This window comes from Onychostoma macrolepis, chromosome 18 (assembly GCF_012432095.1).
Source record: "Onychostoma macrolepis isolate SWU-2019 chromosome 18, ASM1243209v1, whole genome shotgun sequence".
NCBI classification, from domain to species: domain Eukaryota; kingdom Metazoa; phylum Chordata; class Actinopteri; order Cypriniformes; family Cyprinidae; genus Onychostoma; species Onychostoma macrolepis.
Genome location: NC_081172.1, coordinates 29,717,017 through 29,735,998, shown reverse-complemented (window position 1 = coordinate 29,735,998; position 18,982 = coordinate 29,717,017). Strand labels below are relative to the sequence as shown.

Genomic DNA, 18,982 nt, shown 5'->3' with positions numbered 1-18,982 from the left:
GATACACAAAGTGACTGTTGCAAATCATTTGAACTTTGTGCCAGTACGTCATAAATAGAACGCGACATCAGTTTACCGTCTGGGATTTGTCTAGAGTAGATAGCGTCGCTGATTATAATGGGTTCTATTGTATTTTGTCGCGTCATGCAGTTCGCGTCTGGTGTAGACACAGTGTCAGACTTTGGTTAATCTTTGAAACACAAATTAAGGTATTTTCATTTCTGTCCCTCCACTGAAAGTCTAGGTAACCAAAAGATATAAAAGCATCATAAACAAATACATATGAATCAAGCAGTTTAATCTAAGTCTTGTGAAAAGACATGATTGCTTTATGTGATGAACAGATTTAATTTAGGCTTTTATTTAATCAATGATCGACATATGTTTTCCATATGTGGTTTCACTATTTAACATGAACAATACGTCTACAGCATTTATGAATCTTATGTTTCTTTCTACATTTACTTATTTTTAATCAAAACTTGTATCTGTTAACATTAGTTAATGTGAACTAACATGAGCAATGAACAATTGTGAGTACTAACATTAACAAAAGTTAATGCTGTAAAAATATATTGCTCATAGTTCGAAATTGGCTAATAATGGATTAAATAATGTTAAAAAATGAGACCTTATTGTAAAGTGTTACCAATTAAATCTGTTCATCATATAAAGTGATCATATCAAGAGTGCTCAATTCAAATGGATTACTTTTACAGTGCCTTTATAACCTTTTTGGATCTTGTAAGTTTTGGTTCCCTGTAATTTCAATGGTGGGACAGAAAACTCTTAGGTTTAATTTAATTTTTTAATTTGTGTTTCAAAGATACAAGGATAACCAAAGTCTTATGGGTTTGGAATGACACTAGGGTGAGTAACTGGTGACAGAATGATCACTTTTGGGTGAACCATCCATTTAAAAGAGAAAAACAACATTTACACAACTTCCACTCACCTGCACGGCATAGGAAATGGCCAGGCCTGCGTATGCAGGAGGAATCTGGCCATGCATGAGGACGATCATCAAAGCCGTGATGCTAATGAGGGCCACGCTAATCACATCCAGACGCACAGCCAGCCAGCGCATGGCACAGCTGAACAAATAGAAAGGAGCCTGGTTCTGATCCAGCAGCTCCTGATACCTGGGAGAAAACACACAGACACAGTACATCAACCGTGCTCACTGGAAGTCTTATCGTGTAAGGAGAAACGCAACAAAGATGAATGATATCCCAGTGTTTACCGCTGAAGGAATTCGTCCTCTTTCCCATAAGCATGCACTGTGGTCAGGCCCTGAATGCTGGAGGCAATGTGGGACAGGAAAGGTGACTGTGTGATGTTGTCTAATCGTTTGATTTCTCGAATGAAGACCCGAGAAACCACGTGCAGCACCGTAAAGAGGACCACCAGCGGCCCTACTGCCACCAGGAACCACGGGAACACGCTGCCAATCACACCCAGGCAGAAGAGCACCAGAATCACGTTCTGAATGAACATCTCAGCCTGGAATGGCAGACGCGTGTCCACTGAGAGAAGACAGGGAAACGTTTAGAAATGTGAGACAGGTAAGAGTTTGCCTAATAATACAGGTGTGTGATATGTATCGATCTATTATAATATCATAATTGTTGTTTTAATGAAAGAATTATTGCATGTGTGATATTGATTTTGTACAACAGTTCAAGAAACAATAAGTTAATATTGTTGAGTTGCATTTTACACACAATTATAGTCTGCTTTTGCGCCATTTCATCAACAAAAATAGTTCCAAACAAAACCATAGCAGAACCGAGCAACTCGCAGCGGTGTTTCGTTCCTGAATGAAACAGCATTTTTTAATGAATCAATAATAATTCATTGATTCTTTCACAAAGACTGAATGAATTGGTTGAACAGATGACTCAATGACTTAAGACTTGCAGCCACCGACAGGTGGTTTTAATTTCATATTTAAATAACCATTTTATTAAAAAATATTTCAATATTCATACTATTTATGCAATCGTAACTGCAGTGTAAACGCATCTAAATGCCACTTCAGATGCAGATTCTGTGCCACTTCTGCAGTGCAAAAGTGGATGTTGTCTTATTATTCTAATTTGAGTTTGACACAGGATGACGCATACATCTAATAAGGTTGGAAAAAAATGCTTTATAAAAGGCAAATATTGTCTATGAAATATGAAAAGCTGTGTCAACTGTCCACAACAGATGTATACTAGTCGAGATACCAGTACAAAATTAATCGCTACAAATTAGCAATCGTCTAAATTATCATTATCAACAAAATCCCAGAAAATATCCTTTTACGTTAATATCTCACACCCCTATCTGATGATAATGCTACAGTCTAACCCTCCATCAGGTCCCACCTTCATCCATGTCTTTGGAGAATCTGTTCAGGATGCGAGCCGTTGGCGTCGTGTCAAAAAATTTCATGGGACTACGAAGAATCTTCTGGAAAAGTTCTTCATGGAGCCTCGAGGAGGCACGCAGAGTACCCTTGAAAAACAAAAGATCACCCGCTGAAACATGGACCTCATTCTCCGACACAGCAAGTCCATTGTGCAAAACTTCAATCGCTATAAAAGTAACTATGAGATGTAAAATCTCACCTTAACAAACACAATGCCTCTCAGTAGTTTGAGAAGGAGCATGATTCCCATAGACATAGTGTAGACAGCAGCATAGTGTTGCATCAGAGGGTTATCACGCATACTCTCACTCAGTACTGTACTGTTCCCCACCTGCACCGTCGTGTTCTGTTGAGCAGGACATCACGGACACATTGTATTATGCAGTAAAACATGATAATGAATCAACATTTGTGTATGTGTGTATGTATATATATATTTATTTATTAGGTATGCAACAATACAGTTAGTGGATGTCGTACCGAACGGATCAAATATTACATTGAGAATTGTTGTTGGAAATTTAATGTTTTTGGTTAAAGACTGGGGGCATTATTTAAAAAAATAAAATAAAAAATGTGCACAGATAAATCATTTATTATAAATACTTAAAAATTCCATTTAAATTCCAAAGAACTGTACATTTTTATTTCATGTTGACTTAGATAAATATCCAATTAATATTTATTTGTTAATATAGAAATACCGTTATGAATATGACACAAAGTTCAATCGTATCACACTTTCATAATTTATTTAAATATTGATACTTAAGTGCATGAATTTTGTGGCCAAAAATAATATAATTTGCGATCATTTGTGATTTGTAATTTGCAACGTGTGAAGACGCACTTAACAGTAACAGCTCTAGAAAGAAAAGAAAAAACCTCCGGTAAAGGTCAGAAGCACATGAAATATTTAAACACTTCTACTCTGGTCTCACGGAATTGAAGCCTTTTGCCTTTCCTTTGCTTTGAACTGCTGATGGTCTCTTACCCCGCTGCCCTGTTTGATCCAGTAGCTCAGCCACCAGTTGCTGAAGGCTGTGCTGCCCACATTGAGAACAAAGAGGGCGAGGATTAAGTGGAAGACGGTCCACCCTCCTAAAGCCTGGATGTACACTTTGTACACCTCCCAGGGCACCGAGCCTTTCCCCCTCTCTTCCACCTGCATCAGCTGACCTAAAAGAAAACAGACAGCAGTGAGGTAAATCAGTAGGTAAAGCACAACTAAATGTGAGTGAAGTAGAGAAGAGTGTTTACGGTGTTTAGCATACTCGTACTTACCATCACCCTGGTCGGCTAATTTTTCTTTTTTGACAGATCCTGCCTTCTTGTTCTCCAATGGTTTCTTCAGGGAACTCCCAGATTTCTTATTCGGAACCTGATATGATACAAAACGACAGATTTGAAAGCTCCACCATGGCTTCAATCTCATTTGTGCGTATGCAAGAAACACGCAATGACGTGCAAGAACCGATGGTGCAGTTAAAAAAAAAAAAGAGCTGTGTAGACATTCAAAACTTCTCCTTTTGTATTTCGTGGAAGCAATAAAGTCATGCGGGTTTGGAACAACAAGAGGAAAATGATGATGATAGTTTTTGACTGTTTCACCATCTTCCCTATTTCATCGTTTTAGAAAAAAAAGACATGAACTTAAGGGATAATTCACCCATTTACAAACCCTTGTGTTACTCAAAACCTTTCATTATTTTGTAGACCACAAAAGAAGATATTCTTAAGAATATTTTGTCCATATTATAAAATTTAAAGCTCCAAAAAAGTGAAATTAATTAATCCAAACTGTATAATCCCAGTCAAACCGAAGCAACACGATCGGTTTGGATGAACAGATTAAAAATGAAAGTCTTTATTCCTTGAACCTCATGTGTCAAAAATAGTCAAACCCCATTGGTTCTGGACCAAACGCTATGATGTTTGAGGTTCATCCTGACATGGGGGTAAGAAATGGGGATTCTGACCTCAATGATGGGTGTTTCTCCCAGCTGAAGGTTGTTAAAGATGGTGGCGTAGTCTCCATTCAGATTCATCAGGTCCTCATGGCTGCCCTGCTCTGTGATGCTGCCGTCACGCATGAAGATCACGTCATCACAGTCCACCAGATACTAATAACAGAAATAGGACAGGGTTTTTGGAAGCTGAATTAAAAATTCATACAGTACTTTTCACATGACATTATAATACCTGTAGCTGGTGAGTGACAAAGATGACGGTCTTGCCACGCAGATGTTTTCTAATGGCGTTGTTGAAGATGTGATTTCCGACATGGGCATCCAGAGCACTTAAAGGGTCATCGAAAATGTAAATATCCCTGTTGCTGTATAAAGCTCGAGCCAGGCTTATCCGCTGACGCTGCCCTCCGCTCAGGTTGGCACCACGTTCTCCAATCTGACAAAAGGAATCACACCATGTATTAAAGATATACCTTCATTTAAGGGGAATTTATTGTTTGATCAAAGAATTATTATTGTAGTAGTAGCTCAGGTCTGCAGCCCAGTGCACACTGTATAATTTTGGCCACGATTTTGCCATCTAAAACTAATTTCTGCGATCCTAAAGGATTTCTGTCATGGAATAAAACTGTATGTTCAATCGTCTACAGTGTGAAAGTTTTCCATTACATAATATTTGTCCAAAATTGTTGTTAATGTACATCACTTCACTTGTGAAACTGTATTTTTGTGGTCTGAATAAACTCTATACTTCATATAGAGGAAACGATAATATAGATTGCACTCTTTCTTTCCTTTTGTGCTGTTTTTTTTTCCAAACACCTAATTTATGCCATAAGCCAGGTTTCCATCCAAAGTTGCGAATTTAACTTATGTGCAAATTTGGAATAAATCGCATAAAACATTTGTGAACAAGCAACGTTTCCATCCAACGAGTCAAAGAGAACAAAATCGTCCTGGTAAACTGGCACTAAATAGCCAACATAGGAAACTGGGATAAGCTACTTAATATAATAATTGAAAAATATATGAAAAATTACTTGCGCCTCAGAGCGAGCAGACAAAACATAAATGCTGTCATTGCTTTCAGAGGTGAATGCTGATGTTTGGGAAAATCTGCGCTGAAACCGTGTTACTCGTCAGTTGCTCAGTAACACTTTTATGAATTTTTACAAGGAATGTGACAATGTGATACGTGCATCTTCCCAAATTAGTAATGAGAATAATTTATAAATCCGCTGCTGTCAACAAAAATAAACACTGAGGACTTCCTGCGGGTTTCCGTCAAAATAAAAGCTCCATCAACATTCATAAATGTTAGTATTGTAATATTACTGTTGTTCTGTTAAATAAAATGAAAAAGTAAGACAATAATAATGATAATAAATTACAACAGCTCTATTTATTATAACGTAAAATTTTCTAATGCTTTAAAAGAATTCTGCTCAGCAAGGCTGCATTTATTTGCAAACCTGATTCAAGAAGGGGGTCTCAAATGGCCACAAAATATTATTTTACTAACTTATTAATTTTAAGTTAAATTGTGCTTTGTTTGGTATAATGTCTGCTAGAATGTTAAAAAATGTTCAGTGTTAAATAAATATTTTTAAATTGTTGTTTTGTATTAGTGTACGATGTTTAAAAATAATTTATTCCATGTAGTGTCCATTTCATTCATTTAACATTTAATATTAGAGGCATCCAAGTTATCTGACATATTTGAACATTCTTTTAAAAAAAGTAACGCAATAGTTACTTTCCCTGGTAATTGGTTAGGCTACTTTTAAAATGATGTAACTCAGTTACTATTTGAGAGAAGTAACTAGTAACTGTAACTAATTTTTTTTTTTAAAGTAACTTCCCCAACACTGGTCACTACTATTGCACTATAATGCTGCCTCTGCCACCTTATGACAATAGATTTACACTTCGAATTAAGTAGTCTGTCATCAATATCGTGATATAATTTTGAGGCTATATCGCCCACCCCTACTGTATACTAGTGATTAGAACCTAAGAACACGGAAACAGAATGTCGTGTTCAGTGTGTGTAAATCGTGCAGTGCATAACAGGCTTGTGAGTATCTGCTTATTTTTGTGTAGGATGTGTTACCTCGGTCAGGTCAGCATTAGGGAGGATGGCCAAGTCTAGTCTCAAGCAGCAAGCACTCAGAATTGCCTGATACCTGCATGAGACATAAAAAAAATACAGGAAAATAAAATGTCCTGCATTAAAAACCAAAAATGCTTACTCTTAATGGTAAAATATCATGGTGTCATTACAGTTATAAATATATCAAGCAGTGGAGGCTATTCAATGACAAAACACAAGCGTTCAAGGTCATGTGTGCTCATTTTATCTTTGTGCTGAGTCACATTCACCAATCTGCTTGCAGCCCTGTTTCACTTGCTCCTTCACACATACTCAAACACATTACACTGATGTAATGCAGCCATTTGGCAAACCAAAAAAAGTACTGACATGTCCAGTATTAAGGCCCCTAGATACTCGTAATTTTGAAGAATGTTTGTTCATAATTTGAACAAAATCAGGCCAAAACGAAGTCAGCTGGAGTTTGTTTCGGAAGCTCGAAACAGCTTGCCAAAACAAACTTTCCAGAAAAGTTTTCTCCAGCTTGTAAATGCCTTTGAACTACTGTTGGTCTGTGATGATTATGTAATAGGTGGATGTGTTCTGAAGAGCTGCTTTATAGTTGAATTTGAAGTTGTAATTTTAATTGAAAGTGACTCTGACACAGTTTTTCATGTTTAACTCTTCCCCTCCAATGACAGAATTTTCTGGCTTTCTGTGTTATCACTGGTGTACGGTAGGAGGCGCTATTACACATCTTCTGAAAGAGTATTGAACGTCTGGATCAAAACACGGCAAAGAAGCAGCAGAAACAAGCAATTCGGGAATCCCGCGGGATGGGAAACAAAATCGCTATGAATCACGTGATTGGGACGGGACAGGAAAATATGTCAGCGGGAGTGGGCGGGAGCGGGAATAGTAATGATACCCAACTTTATACACAAATATACCTTTTATATAAATAAACTATAAACTATATTTTAATTCTGAACTCAATTCTAGTTGCTCTGTCTCGCTCTCCTCCTGTTTGCTTTGGTGTGGCTGGTTAAGTGAATGACGCAGTCTGTGACGGACAGATTGTTAACGGCTGGTCTATGTAATACACTCGGGCAGGACATCCAAATGCTCACCTATCATTCGTCGACCTCAAATATGGCTTTTCACCTGAAAGATGTATGTAGTAGCAACTTTACATGGCCGCTCAATATGATGTTAACCTAGAGAAATGTGCGCTATTGAAGTGTGGAGTGTGTAGCTGAACAATAGCGCTCGCTGGAGGACAAACGCTGGTGCGCTCACTTGCTCTTAAAATCTCCGTAATTTTTGGTCATACAGATAAAAGTAGCTTAATACATCTTTCGAATCTGTAAAGACTATTTGTGTGCACTCAGAATAACAACAAAACGTTGTGCTTCTGTAAAGTAATTAAAGCAAACAGGATGCGCTTTCTGCCGTCTCGGTCTCTGTGAACTTGAGCGAGAAACTTCGAAACTCCGTCTATGAAAAATATATCTATAGAGAGTGAAATGTCTACTTTCAAATGAAAAAAATTCAAATAGAAGACGTGTGTGTGTTAGCATGGATGATTTACATGAAATTTAATGTGTGTGCAATGCACACTGTGCATTGTTTAAGCTGGCTTTCAGTTCAATATAATAACAAAAACTACATTTTGGATTTTGATTCAACTAAAGTGGGCACGCTGTGATCTGTTAAAAAAAAAAAAATATATATAGCACGAGAGTGGGTGGGAATGGGAGTCATTCTTCCGGGAGTGGAACGGGATGGGATTTTCCCCCCAGTTTTTTCATGGGATTGGGAGGAGATAAGATTTTTTTTCTGTGGGAGTGGGACGGGAGAGGTTTGAAAATCCACTCCCGTGTCACCCTCTAATGTAAAATAACGCAGTATCAAGCATTAAACAGCATATAAATCAAAACTGCCTAACGTTACCAAATGAAATGTCGATCCAGGAAGTGGTATAGAACTGTGCAAACTTTGGATGTGTTGATGGAAGCGATTTATTCCATCTATGTTTTGATCATCCTTCTGAATCTAAACAGTGTGAAACGTACCCACATTTAAGTGTTGATAAAAATTGATTGCATGAAGCTAGAATAAATCAGGTTTTTTTGTTTAAAAGCAGAGGCTCTGTTCTTTGTTTTAGCATATTGCATGTTCAGATATTCACACAAACAAAATATTCTGGGGGCCATTAACTTGTGAAAATGATCAAAAATGCTGCCGGTGGCTAGCAACGTTAATTTAAAAAATTGCTGACGGGGAAAGAGTTAATACTGTATAGCTGCTTTAAAGCAATATATTATATAAAATGCTACATAAGCAAATGTGACTTTATTTGACTGGAGTGCTGAATTGCAGAGCTGGTACAAACATATCCACAGCACTATGATCAGATGCTTTCTTAACTGCTGATTTCTCACTGCTGTCATTTTTGTTGTGTGCTTATTTTGTCATCATGAGGAAAACGCGCAGCACATATTTACATATTCATCCAAATGCAGCTCTCAGGAGAACAGACAGAATTGGATGTTCATTAGCAGTAAACCGTTGCTTAAGTATTTAACTTCTTTTTATTCTTTAGCGAATAACGAAAAATAACTTTGCTGTGAGTACATCAGGGCCTTTACACTTTCCTTTTATTTGGTGCTCACCTCTCTTCCTCCATTTCCTTGCCAAACAGGATATTGTCACGGAAGGATGCATTGAGAATCCAGGCCTGTTGTGCCACATATGCAAAATCTCCATTTACAGCAACAGTCCCTTCTAAAAGAGTCATCTGGGATACACACAGAACAGGCGTTAAAACAGATAAGAGCATTTCAGACAAACACATCTAATTGATGTAGCCTTCAGCATAGACAAAGAACAGGTGCTCTGTTTCATGCTTCAAATCAGACAATCGCTCACCTGGCCAAGAATGGCAGAGATGAGAGATGTTTTGCCACTTCCCACGCTGCCACAGACACCGACCAGCTTCCCCTGAAGATTCAAACATGAAATTATTAGCAAGATTATTCTTTGTTATCTCTACCATTACCAAATTAGCATTGAGAAAGGCGAAGACCTTTTGTATGGAGAGATCGATGCAGTGAAGAGTTCTCTGCAGCCGTTGGCTGATGGTCGGCACTTGAAGGGTTTGATCTTCAGGACTGGATGCCACGTCTACAGACACATCATTTAACAGCTGGCCATGCGTTTCCTCTTCCAGCATCCCGTGATGTTTTGGTTCGTCACGCTGCTGGCGCTTCTTGCGACAGCCTCTCATGCCGAGGCCTACGTAGGGTGTACCGCGGGGCGAAGGCTGGGCGCTGTGACCGCCCGTCTCCCAAGCCAAACTGGCACCGGTCATCTCTATTGCAACTGAAGGATTCCCCGGCAGCTCACGGATCATCTTGACCTCGGCCATCAGTAACAAACTCTGGAGGAAAATGAAGAAACAGAAAACCGATTAAAGGAACTCGTCTCACAGAACAATCATTTCATTTACAGAGCACACAGACGCCGTTTGCCTTTTTTCTAGCCATTATATTATTTCATCTGTCTTAGGATGTCTGCATGTTCATTTTATGCATGACTTAAGAGTGCTGCAGAAATAATGTATTTTTGTAAGCCAAATCCTGGAGACGAGTGAGCATTTTAGCACTTCTGGTTCTATTGTCTTAAAGGCAATGGGGTTTTTGCTTAAATGCCTGAAATGAGGTCTGTGTTTAACAAGCACAAGTTATTTTTACATGTGATTCTACAACATACTTCAGTTAGGGTTATGCTAATTTATACTAAACATACTAATTTGTGATTTTTGCAAAGCTTTTACTCGTCATAAAAAAAGCAGCTGCTAAAAGTGGATAAATATGACTACAGAGGTTGTCTGGGGCATCAAACGTCATAAAAGCTAAACTCATCTACTCGCTAGTTGCTTTCACAGCCTCATTGTGTTTGCAATCACACTCTTGCAAACTATTCTTAAACTTTCAGGGAAACTATTTTTAAATAAAGACTAGAAGTCATTGATGCTGCCACTGAAGTCATGCATCTGTGGCGTAGTTCGTTTTTAAACTACGTTTAGCTTTTACTCCTGGCGATTGTATTTAGGATTCAAAATTATCATTATCATTAAGGTTATCATGTTGAACAGAACATTTAAGAATCATAAAACTTCTGTTGGTCAGCTTATTTTATGAAACAATTTGAAAGCCAATGGAAAAATCCTATTGTTTTTTTTTAAGGATTTATAGGAGAAAAGTATAAAGTCATCTTTTATGCAGCACTCTACAGTTACATGTGTGATGCTGGCACAAAAATCAAAACAAGATGGAAGAGAGTCTGGTCCGGATGTATGAACAGGGTTTCCGGGCCTTGGAAAAAATGTGTCCCGGGCCCCCTCTCCCTCACCGGACACTTGGAATCGTCCTAATCTTCCCCCCGTTATGGTGCCCCTGTGTATGAAGCTGAGCAACCTGAGATGTGAACCCATGTTTAAGAAGTCTTATGCTGATGTATCACTCATAGCACTCAGCAGGCCTTTTCTTCAGTTCGAAGCACAAATACAACTCTTTTCTCTTGCTTTTACCATGTTTTACTCCTTGTCAGGTCCACTTCCATTTTCTTATTCTAACATCTTCCTAAAATTGCCCTTTTATGATGGTATCTCCAACACTTTTGATGTGCAATTTCATTGAAGTGTGATGCAAGTCATGTAAAAGGACTTTTTGTGATTTTTTTTTCATCTGCCACTAGAGTCAGAAACGAAGATCTAATCTGCTGGATTAGGTGAAGGATAGAAGTAAGCTGGATGGCAACTGGAGCTTTTCAATATGGCACCAAGAACAGCCCTATTCCCATCTTATTCAGTCAGTTCCCCAAGATCATGCATCTGGACCATATCAAACACACCTCAATGATAACACTTGTTCCAATACCTGCATTTACAGGAACAGGGTCCCTATGGGAACAGCATGCAAAATACACACTGCCAGACTTGACAAAGGTAGAAGTAACTATCTGGAGAAAGAAGGAGAGAAAGCTCACCTTAAACCTATCAATGGCGACTGATGCCTCTGATAGAGATTTGACAGAAAATGGGGTGACCTTTAAGGCAAAGGTCATGGCATTGAAAACAGTGACGACAGTGAATGCCTGGAAAAAAGAAATGAAGTAAAGAGTCAGTGCATGAGTACATTAATACTGTGGTAATGCCTACACCTCCAGACAAGCAATGTAACCCTACCTGTGCAGCGGTAAGGTCATAACCTAGCAACATGTGGGTGGAGAATGTGGCCACACTGGCAATCACCACAACGATAGGTGCCACGCCGACTGTAATGCTCTGAAAATATCCGGTTTGCTCAAGAATCTGACGCTCCTCTTCTCTAATTCCTGTTAGATGGAACGCAATAAGCCAAAACATTTGCATAGAAATAGACCACAGCAGACTACTATCATTAACTAAAACCTTAAAAAATATTTTCATTACTTTAAATAAAAATTTAATATTTAAGAAAAATTATTTCAACTAGTCGCCAAACAACATTTCTCATTTTCATTTAGTTTGAGTTGAACTGTAGTATTAAAACAACTAAAACTGAACCAAAGCTAAAAGCTAAATCTTTATAAATACTATACATGTATATGTATTAGGGTTGCACGATACACCGGTACTACGGTAGTATCGCGATACTAAAGCTTAAAAATACCCGCGGTGCCATTGCATTTTTAAACGGTAGTATCGTCCATACGGTACCGTAAGATATGTTGTATGCACGGCAAGAACACTGTTTAAAACGTTCATTTGAACATGCATGCCAGCAGAAACATTACAAGTTGATTGCCAAATGTCTTTCTGCTGTGCTCTGTGTATACGCATTATATGGTATTGAGTGTTTCGATGCTTCAGTTCAGTTTGCAATGAGAAGTCGCACTTGCACGTCGTTGTTCATGCTGCAGTTTATCAGAAGAAAGGGTCTGATTCAGACCATCTTGTGTCATTTAAAAAAAACAGCAGCTCAAGCATCACTTATTCAACATCATAATATCTTACAAGAAAGTATTCTCACAGTTTAATTAATTTGACCACTTCTAGAACATGTGTAATAGTCCGTTTCTGGAAGCATCTTTGCGATCACGACGCAAATCCATTCATCAGCATAGCGGCTTTGCACTTGGTTCTTATCAATCATTATGTATATTTTGTTTATTCATTTATAATGTTATGTTTTAATATACATGCTGCTAACTCGGAAATTTCAAAATACAAGAACAAAAAAATGCTCCTGACAGTTTGGCAAAACTACACGAGCAAGAGTGCTGTTTTTGTTTCGTTTGTGTTCGAATCCAAATCCGCGTTGGTTTGGGCGAATCACTGATTCACTGAGCCGTTCATAAAAACAGTCATTTGATTCGCTCCTGAAGGATTCAGCCGTTTTGAAAGAATCGTTTGAATGACTCAGTGATTCAATCACGAACTTCTGCCACCTGCTGGCCGTTTTTAAGTTTCCCATCTAAAAGTAGGCATATTACATTATTTTCCAACATATTTCTATATTCAGAATTTAGTATTTAAAACACTAATCTCATAACATTATTTATGCAATTATGTATAAATGCCACATCTAAATGTCACTTCATGCAGCTTCTGTGCAGTGCTGAGATGAGTTTTGTTTAGATCATTTCATGGATAACAATAGCCAGTCATTCATTCACATCAAGTATTCAGAGAATAATATTGTCTGTTTTCACTTACATCTATTTATTTATTTTGTAGAATTGAATTTTAAATTAACACAATGCTGCATGGTATCGTGATACTTCAGCTGGCATAGTATCGTAAGACATTTTTATGGTATCGTGACAACCCTAATATGTATATATATATATAGATAGATGGATAGATAGATATATATACACACGTTCGTTTTTGTGAAAAGTGGGGACATCCCATAGGCGTAATGGTTTTTATACTGTATAAACTGTATGTGCTATTGTTCTACACCAACCCTACACCTAAACCTTTCCTTACAGGAAACTTTCTGCTATTTCAGATTTTCAATACACTCAATTCTGTGTGATTTATAAGCGTTTTGAAAAGTGGGGACATGGGGCAATGTCCTGAAAAGTCACCTTCTCCTTGTAATACCTGTCATACCCATGTCATTATACAAATCTTTGTCCTGATTTGTCACAAAAGCGCAGCGCACACACACACACACACATTTAAAAAATAAAGAAATTAAATAAAAATGAAAATGCATACAACAAAATTTCTAAACTTAACATAAAACTACATTAGTTCATTAATCCTACAAAAAAAAAAAAAAAAAAATTATATTTATATTTATATTTATATTTATATATATATATATATATAACACTGAGCCAAACACACATGCTAAAAAAAAAAACAACTTACTTCGCACAGCTTGAGAGAAGGCTTTAACCCAGGCATACATCTTAATAAACTTGATGTAGTTCAAAATCTCATTCATCTTTTGAACGCGCTGGTCAGTCACGGCTACTCCTTTCCTCCTGAAGTACGCCGTCAGCCTGGAGCTGAACATCTGCAGGAAAAACACTGCCGTTACAACAGGAACTCCCATTGAAAATGCAACACAAAGCCTGAACGAAAAGCTCACCATAGTGGGGTAGAAGAGGATGAATACAGCAGAGCCCAGCAGAGAAGTCGGCCCCAATATGGATAAGTTGTACGCCATTCCCAGCACGGCCACCAGAGGGCCTCCAGCCAACAGGCTGCCCACGGCAGCGGCTTCAAACATGCGCTGCCCGTCATTCGAACACATATTGATCAGCTAAAGAGAAAAGCAACATGTACGTCGGCAAGATGCGCGAGATATACCGTAGACTACCATAAAATATATGCGGACATCACCTTCTTTAGATATTTTCCTTCACTCTTCATCTCTTCACCATTCAACACCCTAGGATATCTGCTCCTAACCTTCCTAAATGTCCAATTCATTAATTCAAAACTCCTCACCCGCCCAATCTCAACACCGTACCTCTCCCATGCTCTTCTCCCGAAGGCTGCGCAGACGCAGTATCTTGTGGAAGGCCATGGTCAGGACGGCTCCACGCAGACGGGTGCCGGTGCGGTAGTTGAGCGCCCAGGTGAGGGCGAGGGACCAGGAGCGAATCAGCTCGGTGGCCAAGAGGCCCAGCACCAGCAGCAGGCCGTAGGGCAGGTCGGGTTCGCTCATCTGAGTGTACTCCAGCAACCGCCTCACCACAAACGCCTGCGGAGAGGGAGGACGAGCAAGGGGGCGACAGGACACAGCAGGCGTGACTGAGGATACAAACATAGCCGTGCACCAGCACTGCGACATTTACACTTCATGACCTTCCTCATCATAAAACATCTGATTACAGCGTTGGGCAGAGACAGGTAAAGGGATGCAGATCATTGTATGCTACGTGTGGGGCTTCATCATAAAATGCACGGCTTCTAATCATTGGAGACAGTGAGGGAGCGGCAACGTCTACTGAGAGATAATGTCAGCCTGTGTTCTAATAGTTCGTTACCTTATGCGGCCCTTTTCTCTAGCCTTCGGAAAAGAACAAGAGAGACAATGAAACAGTACCGACAGTACCATCTGTGCGGGAGACAAAGCAATGTGACAATCATGGACATAATGCCCCTTGTTTGTGGATTCAAAGACTTTTGTTTTTTACCTACAGTCACACCAGGTTGGGGTACAGGATGGAGACGTACTTTTGTTTTAACACCTGAAAATTAATATCAATTAAATTAGTAGCAGAGTGTGCGGAAGCACAAAACACAGCAAACTTTAACAGCCGACAGTTTAAGAAAGTCATCCAAGCACACACATTCGCGCGCACACACACACGCACGCACGCCGTTCTCAAAGATCATGCACATACGCAGTCAAGGATATGCAGACATAAACTGGGAACAAGGGCAAACCCATGTGGTTGAACACAGCTGCTAGATTTTATTAAGGAAACCTTGAATATTTAACCTTGAAATTTGAAACATCAGTAGATAGTGGAAAAAAAAAGAAATGTACAAAGACGTTGCATGAAAAAAAAACATGGATCAGGCAAATCAATACTTTGTTGTGAGAGGAAAAAAAAGAAACAAAAGACATTGTTGCACAAAATAAGGTCTTTCAGAGTCCATTTGCGAGTTGTCATCACTTAAAAGCTGTCCCATTTATTTTTAAATCGAGGTTAGTGGGGCAGCGATCACCCTCCCTGAATGACGCACATCTTACCAGACCCATTTACACCGCACAGCTGCCCAAAAAGGTGTCCATGAAATTGGTCAAAAATCCAGCAACATATTGAGGACAAGAGGTGCGGGTCTGAAAACGACCTGTACGCTCATGAATCTCTCAAAACTTGAGAGCGTTTCAGTCCAAAACCCCGGCAATATAAAACGCCCGCAAGTCCGTTTTCCGTTCGCAAAGGAGCCGGTTTTTATCTGGAGAAGTCTGAATCAATTGTCCATCGGCATAAAATCTTGCCCACATCCGTCATCGGACATACATTGCACAATCATTTGCCAACCAGTTGCCCAACCTTTCAGACATTTCTTGCTGGATCATTTCAATACACATGAGATGTGAATAATTACAGATATCAAATAAGAGAAGGGAAACAGAAAGGAGCGAGAGAGAGAAGGCAAGAGAGAGAGAGAGAGAGAGAGAGAGAGAGAGAAACGGGCAGCAAACAGCATTAACTCTTGATCCAGCCCTGCATAAGAAACATGCCCTTACCTCCCAGGAATCCTCACCGGCTCTGCCTGCCGTGTGCTCTCCCCGCAGGTTAAACGGACACCCTGTGGAGTCTAAAGAATAGCCTCTGTCACATGTCACACACATGGGGACCCAGCGACCTCTTGACCCCTAACTCCAATCTGAACCCTCCCCCCGACACCCACCTTCCTTTACAAACCACCCCCGATCTCAGTCATCAGAGCAAGGACAGGTATCTCTTCAAGGAGATGTTCTACAGGGAGTTGCTAAATATAGACAACAGGGAGAGAAAGGCAGTTGATGATTAAACAGAATCTTTTGATAAGCCCGATTTTCTCCAATCGGTTGAAGGAGACAGAGCCTTGCTGTGTCGCCCATGGTGGGACAGTGACAGAAGCTCTCCTTGAAGAAAATGTTAGCCTATCCTCCTGATCTAAGGAGACTTCTCTTTAGACTACGCTTGTGCTACATGCAATGCCCCTAAACTTAAGTTGTACCCCAAATCTAGCATTTCATAGTGGACCGTAAGAACAGAATACTTTCCTTATTATCTACACCACAGATATAAAACACCTGGTACCTGGAAAGCAAGAGACAAACAGAAACTTGCACAATCATAGAGCAGCAGTTTTTTGGACAGGTGTAATAAATTGGTTTCTGTTTTTGGAACTGAAGCTCTTGGAACTGAAAATGATGACTACGTTTCGAGTCATTTATCTTTAGCTCTATTAAAACTACAGGATGTTTATGATTAATAACATTTGGCCATAACTGACAGACATGCTTTAAAGTAAAGTGTGTCATATCTACACACCTGGCAGCACCAAACAGAACCGATTCCCGCCCCAAACAGGTTGCGGAAGTAATAACTCCATTCATTTATCGGTAACTTCTAAACCTTTAAGGACAGTCCTACTGTGAGCTACAAGGTTGTTAATCGATGGTAAATGTTTTTGTTGAAACCATCAGTTTGCATTATTTCAATTTGAGAGAATACGGTTTAAAATTGGGATTGCTAGTGGAAAAACTACATTACCCATAATGCTGTGCAAAATCAGAGGGTGGCAGCGAGCAAATCACAACAAAAGATCTAGCTATGCTGTCAAAATACTTACATATTTGTGGATGTATATATACTGTATATACTTAAAATATATTGTTTCTTTAGATAAAATTAATTGTGTTATATCTGTTTGATTTATTATTATTTTTTGCAATGCTTCATGGGATTGTAGTTCCTTCCCCCACTAATACACAGTTTTGTATGATTTTCAAATATTGTTTTGCCTCACTTAAAAAGTTTGCAATGTTGTGATTCACCTCATGGTTTGTTGTTTTGGTTCGTGGCTTATAACGCTTTAACAAAGACTTTTTTTTAAATCCCTATGGGAAAATTTAATGGAAAAAATATATATATTTCTGGAACCAACACTTCTGAAAAAAGTTGCCTAACCTCAACTTGCCCAAATGGCTTGCGATTTGATTTGGTGCTGTTAGTGGCGCAGATATGACATACTTCAATAACATCTAAATTAATAAAGTTCCCCCTATTTTTGACAACAGAGTCGGACTATTCGGCAAAAAGCAGCAGACAAAATGTAATACTCTTTTGGTGTTGGCACAAGTCATCATTAAGGCACTTTATAAATAGCACTACTGGTTAAATGAATTGATAAAATGGTTTGGGAGCCACACTGGAAACACCACAGAGGTAATGCAGATCACGTCTGAGGCCCAGTGACAATGTAACACACCGTTCATTCCCCATCTGAACACTCACCTGAGCATTTGAGGGGGGCAGGATTTGATAGGTGGGTCTATAAAGCTAATAATACACAGAGAGAGCAAGAGCGAGAGAGAGAGAGATAGATCGAGGGAAAAGACACCAGAAAGACACAACAGAGCTGAGATGGTGTTACTTACTGGGCCACTGAAGCCTGCGAGTTGAGTAACCATAAGGCAGAGGATGGACAGCAGCAGACGTGTGCGGCAAAAATGCCAGACCACACGACGAAGAGACGCCCCGTCCCCTCGTGACCTGATTTCTTCCTCCCACAGCCCGGCCAGCCTGTGGAAATGATGTTTTGTTAACATGCAATGCATCTACCAATTACATCAGGTCCAAGAAGTTCCACTGTAGCCCCACTTGATTTGGACATGAGCCATGCAAGTGCCACGGTATGCTTTAAAGTACTTTAGAGTACTATGAAACTACCATGGTTCATCAATCATTCAGTATAGTATTGGTACCATTTGACACCATTTGGTATCACCATAGTTTTGTATGAGAAATTTGCATCTGCCAGGCCTGAATTACATATATTTTAGTTGGATGAGTGCTTGATCTGTGATAAGAAGTCATATATCAGTACTGACCGGCGGCGATTGACCTCACAACTCTCAAACTGCGACACGGCCCATATATCCTCCAGAAACAGCTGACCCTTCTTATGGGCCAACAACACCAGTGAGGTCAACCAGTTAAATGTCATAAAGGAGAAGAGGCCAGCATTGTCGACTGGATGCTGATACCTGTGATGACAGAGTAAAAAACAGGACAGGAAAAGAGACAAGAGATGTGGATTAGTCTCTAAGCTGCAGTATTTTAATTCAGTGCAATTTGGTTTATTTTATTGGGGCCACCCAGCCTGAGTCCCGTGTGCCTTTCTCAGGGACACAGTGTATGTCTCGTAAAACTGTGTCATTTGAGCTTAATCACTGCACTGCGACATTTTAATAGGGTTGGAATTTT

At 39.3% G+C, this 18,982-nt stretch overlaps 1 protein-coding gene across 2 annotated transcripts in view; it reads right to left on the bottom strand.

Annotated features, from left to right (window-relative positions):
• Positions 1 to 18,982, bottom strand: part of abcc5 (ATP-binding cassette, sub-family C (CFTR/MRP), member 5) — a 42,464-nt gene that overhangs the window by 7,501 nt on the left and 15,981 nt on the right. For both annotated transcript variants that reach the window (XM_058751394.1, XM_058751395.1), the window contains exons 4-22: positions 18,607 to 18,762; positions 18,154 to 18,298; positions 14,515 to 14,748; positions 14,131 to 14,304; positions 13,908 to 14,055; positions 11,730 to 11,878; positions 11,531 to 11,638; positions 9,567 to 9,920; positions 9,410 to 9,481; positions 9,154 to 9,278; positions 6,500 to 6,572; positions 4,619 to 4,822; positions 4,396 to 4,539; positions 3,701 to 3,797; positions 3,411 to 3,595; positions 2,616 to 2,762; positions 2,373 to 2,502; positions 1,244 to 1,526; positions 956 to 1,142 (exon numbers count right to left, since the gene is read on the bottom strand). In XM_058751394.1, coding sequence (XP_058607377.1) covers positions 956 to 1,142; positions 1,244 to 1,526; positions 2,373 to 2,502; positions 2,616 to 2,762; positions 3,411 to 3,595; positions 3,701 to 3,797; positions 4,396 to 4,539; positions 4,619 to 4,822; positions 6,500 to 6,572; positions 9,154 to 9,278; positions 9,410 to 9,481; positions 9,567 to 9,920; positions 11,531 to 11,638; positions 11,730 to 11,878; positions 13,908 to 14,055; positions 14,131 to 14,304; positions 14,515 to 14,748; positions 18,154 to 18,298; positions 18,607 to 18,762 — 3,115 coding nt within the window. The remainder of the gene's footprint in view (positions 1 to 955; positions 1,143 to 1,243; positions 1,527 to 2,372; positions 2,503 to 2,615; positions 2,763 to 3,410; positions 3,596 to 3,700; positions 3,798 to 4,395; positions 4,540 to 4,618; positions 4,823 to 6,499; positions 6,573 to 9,153; positions 9,279 to 9,409; positions 9,482 to 9,566; positions 9,921 to 11,530; positions 11,639 to 11,729; positions 11,879 to 13,907; positions 14,056 to 14,130; positions 14,305 to 14,514; positions 14,749 to 18,153; positions 18,299 to 18,606; positions 18,763 to 18,982) is intronic.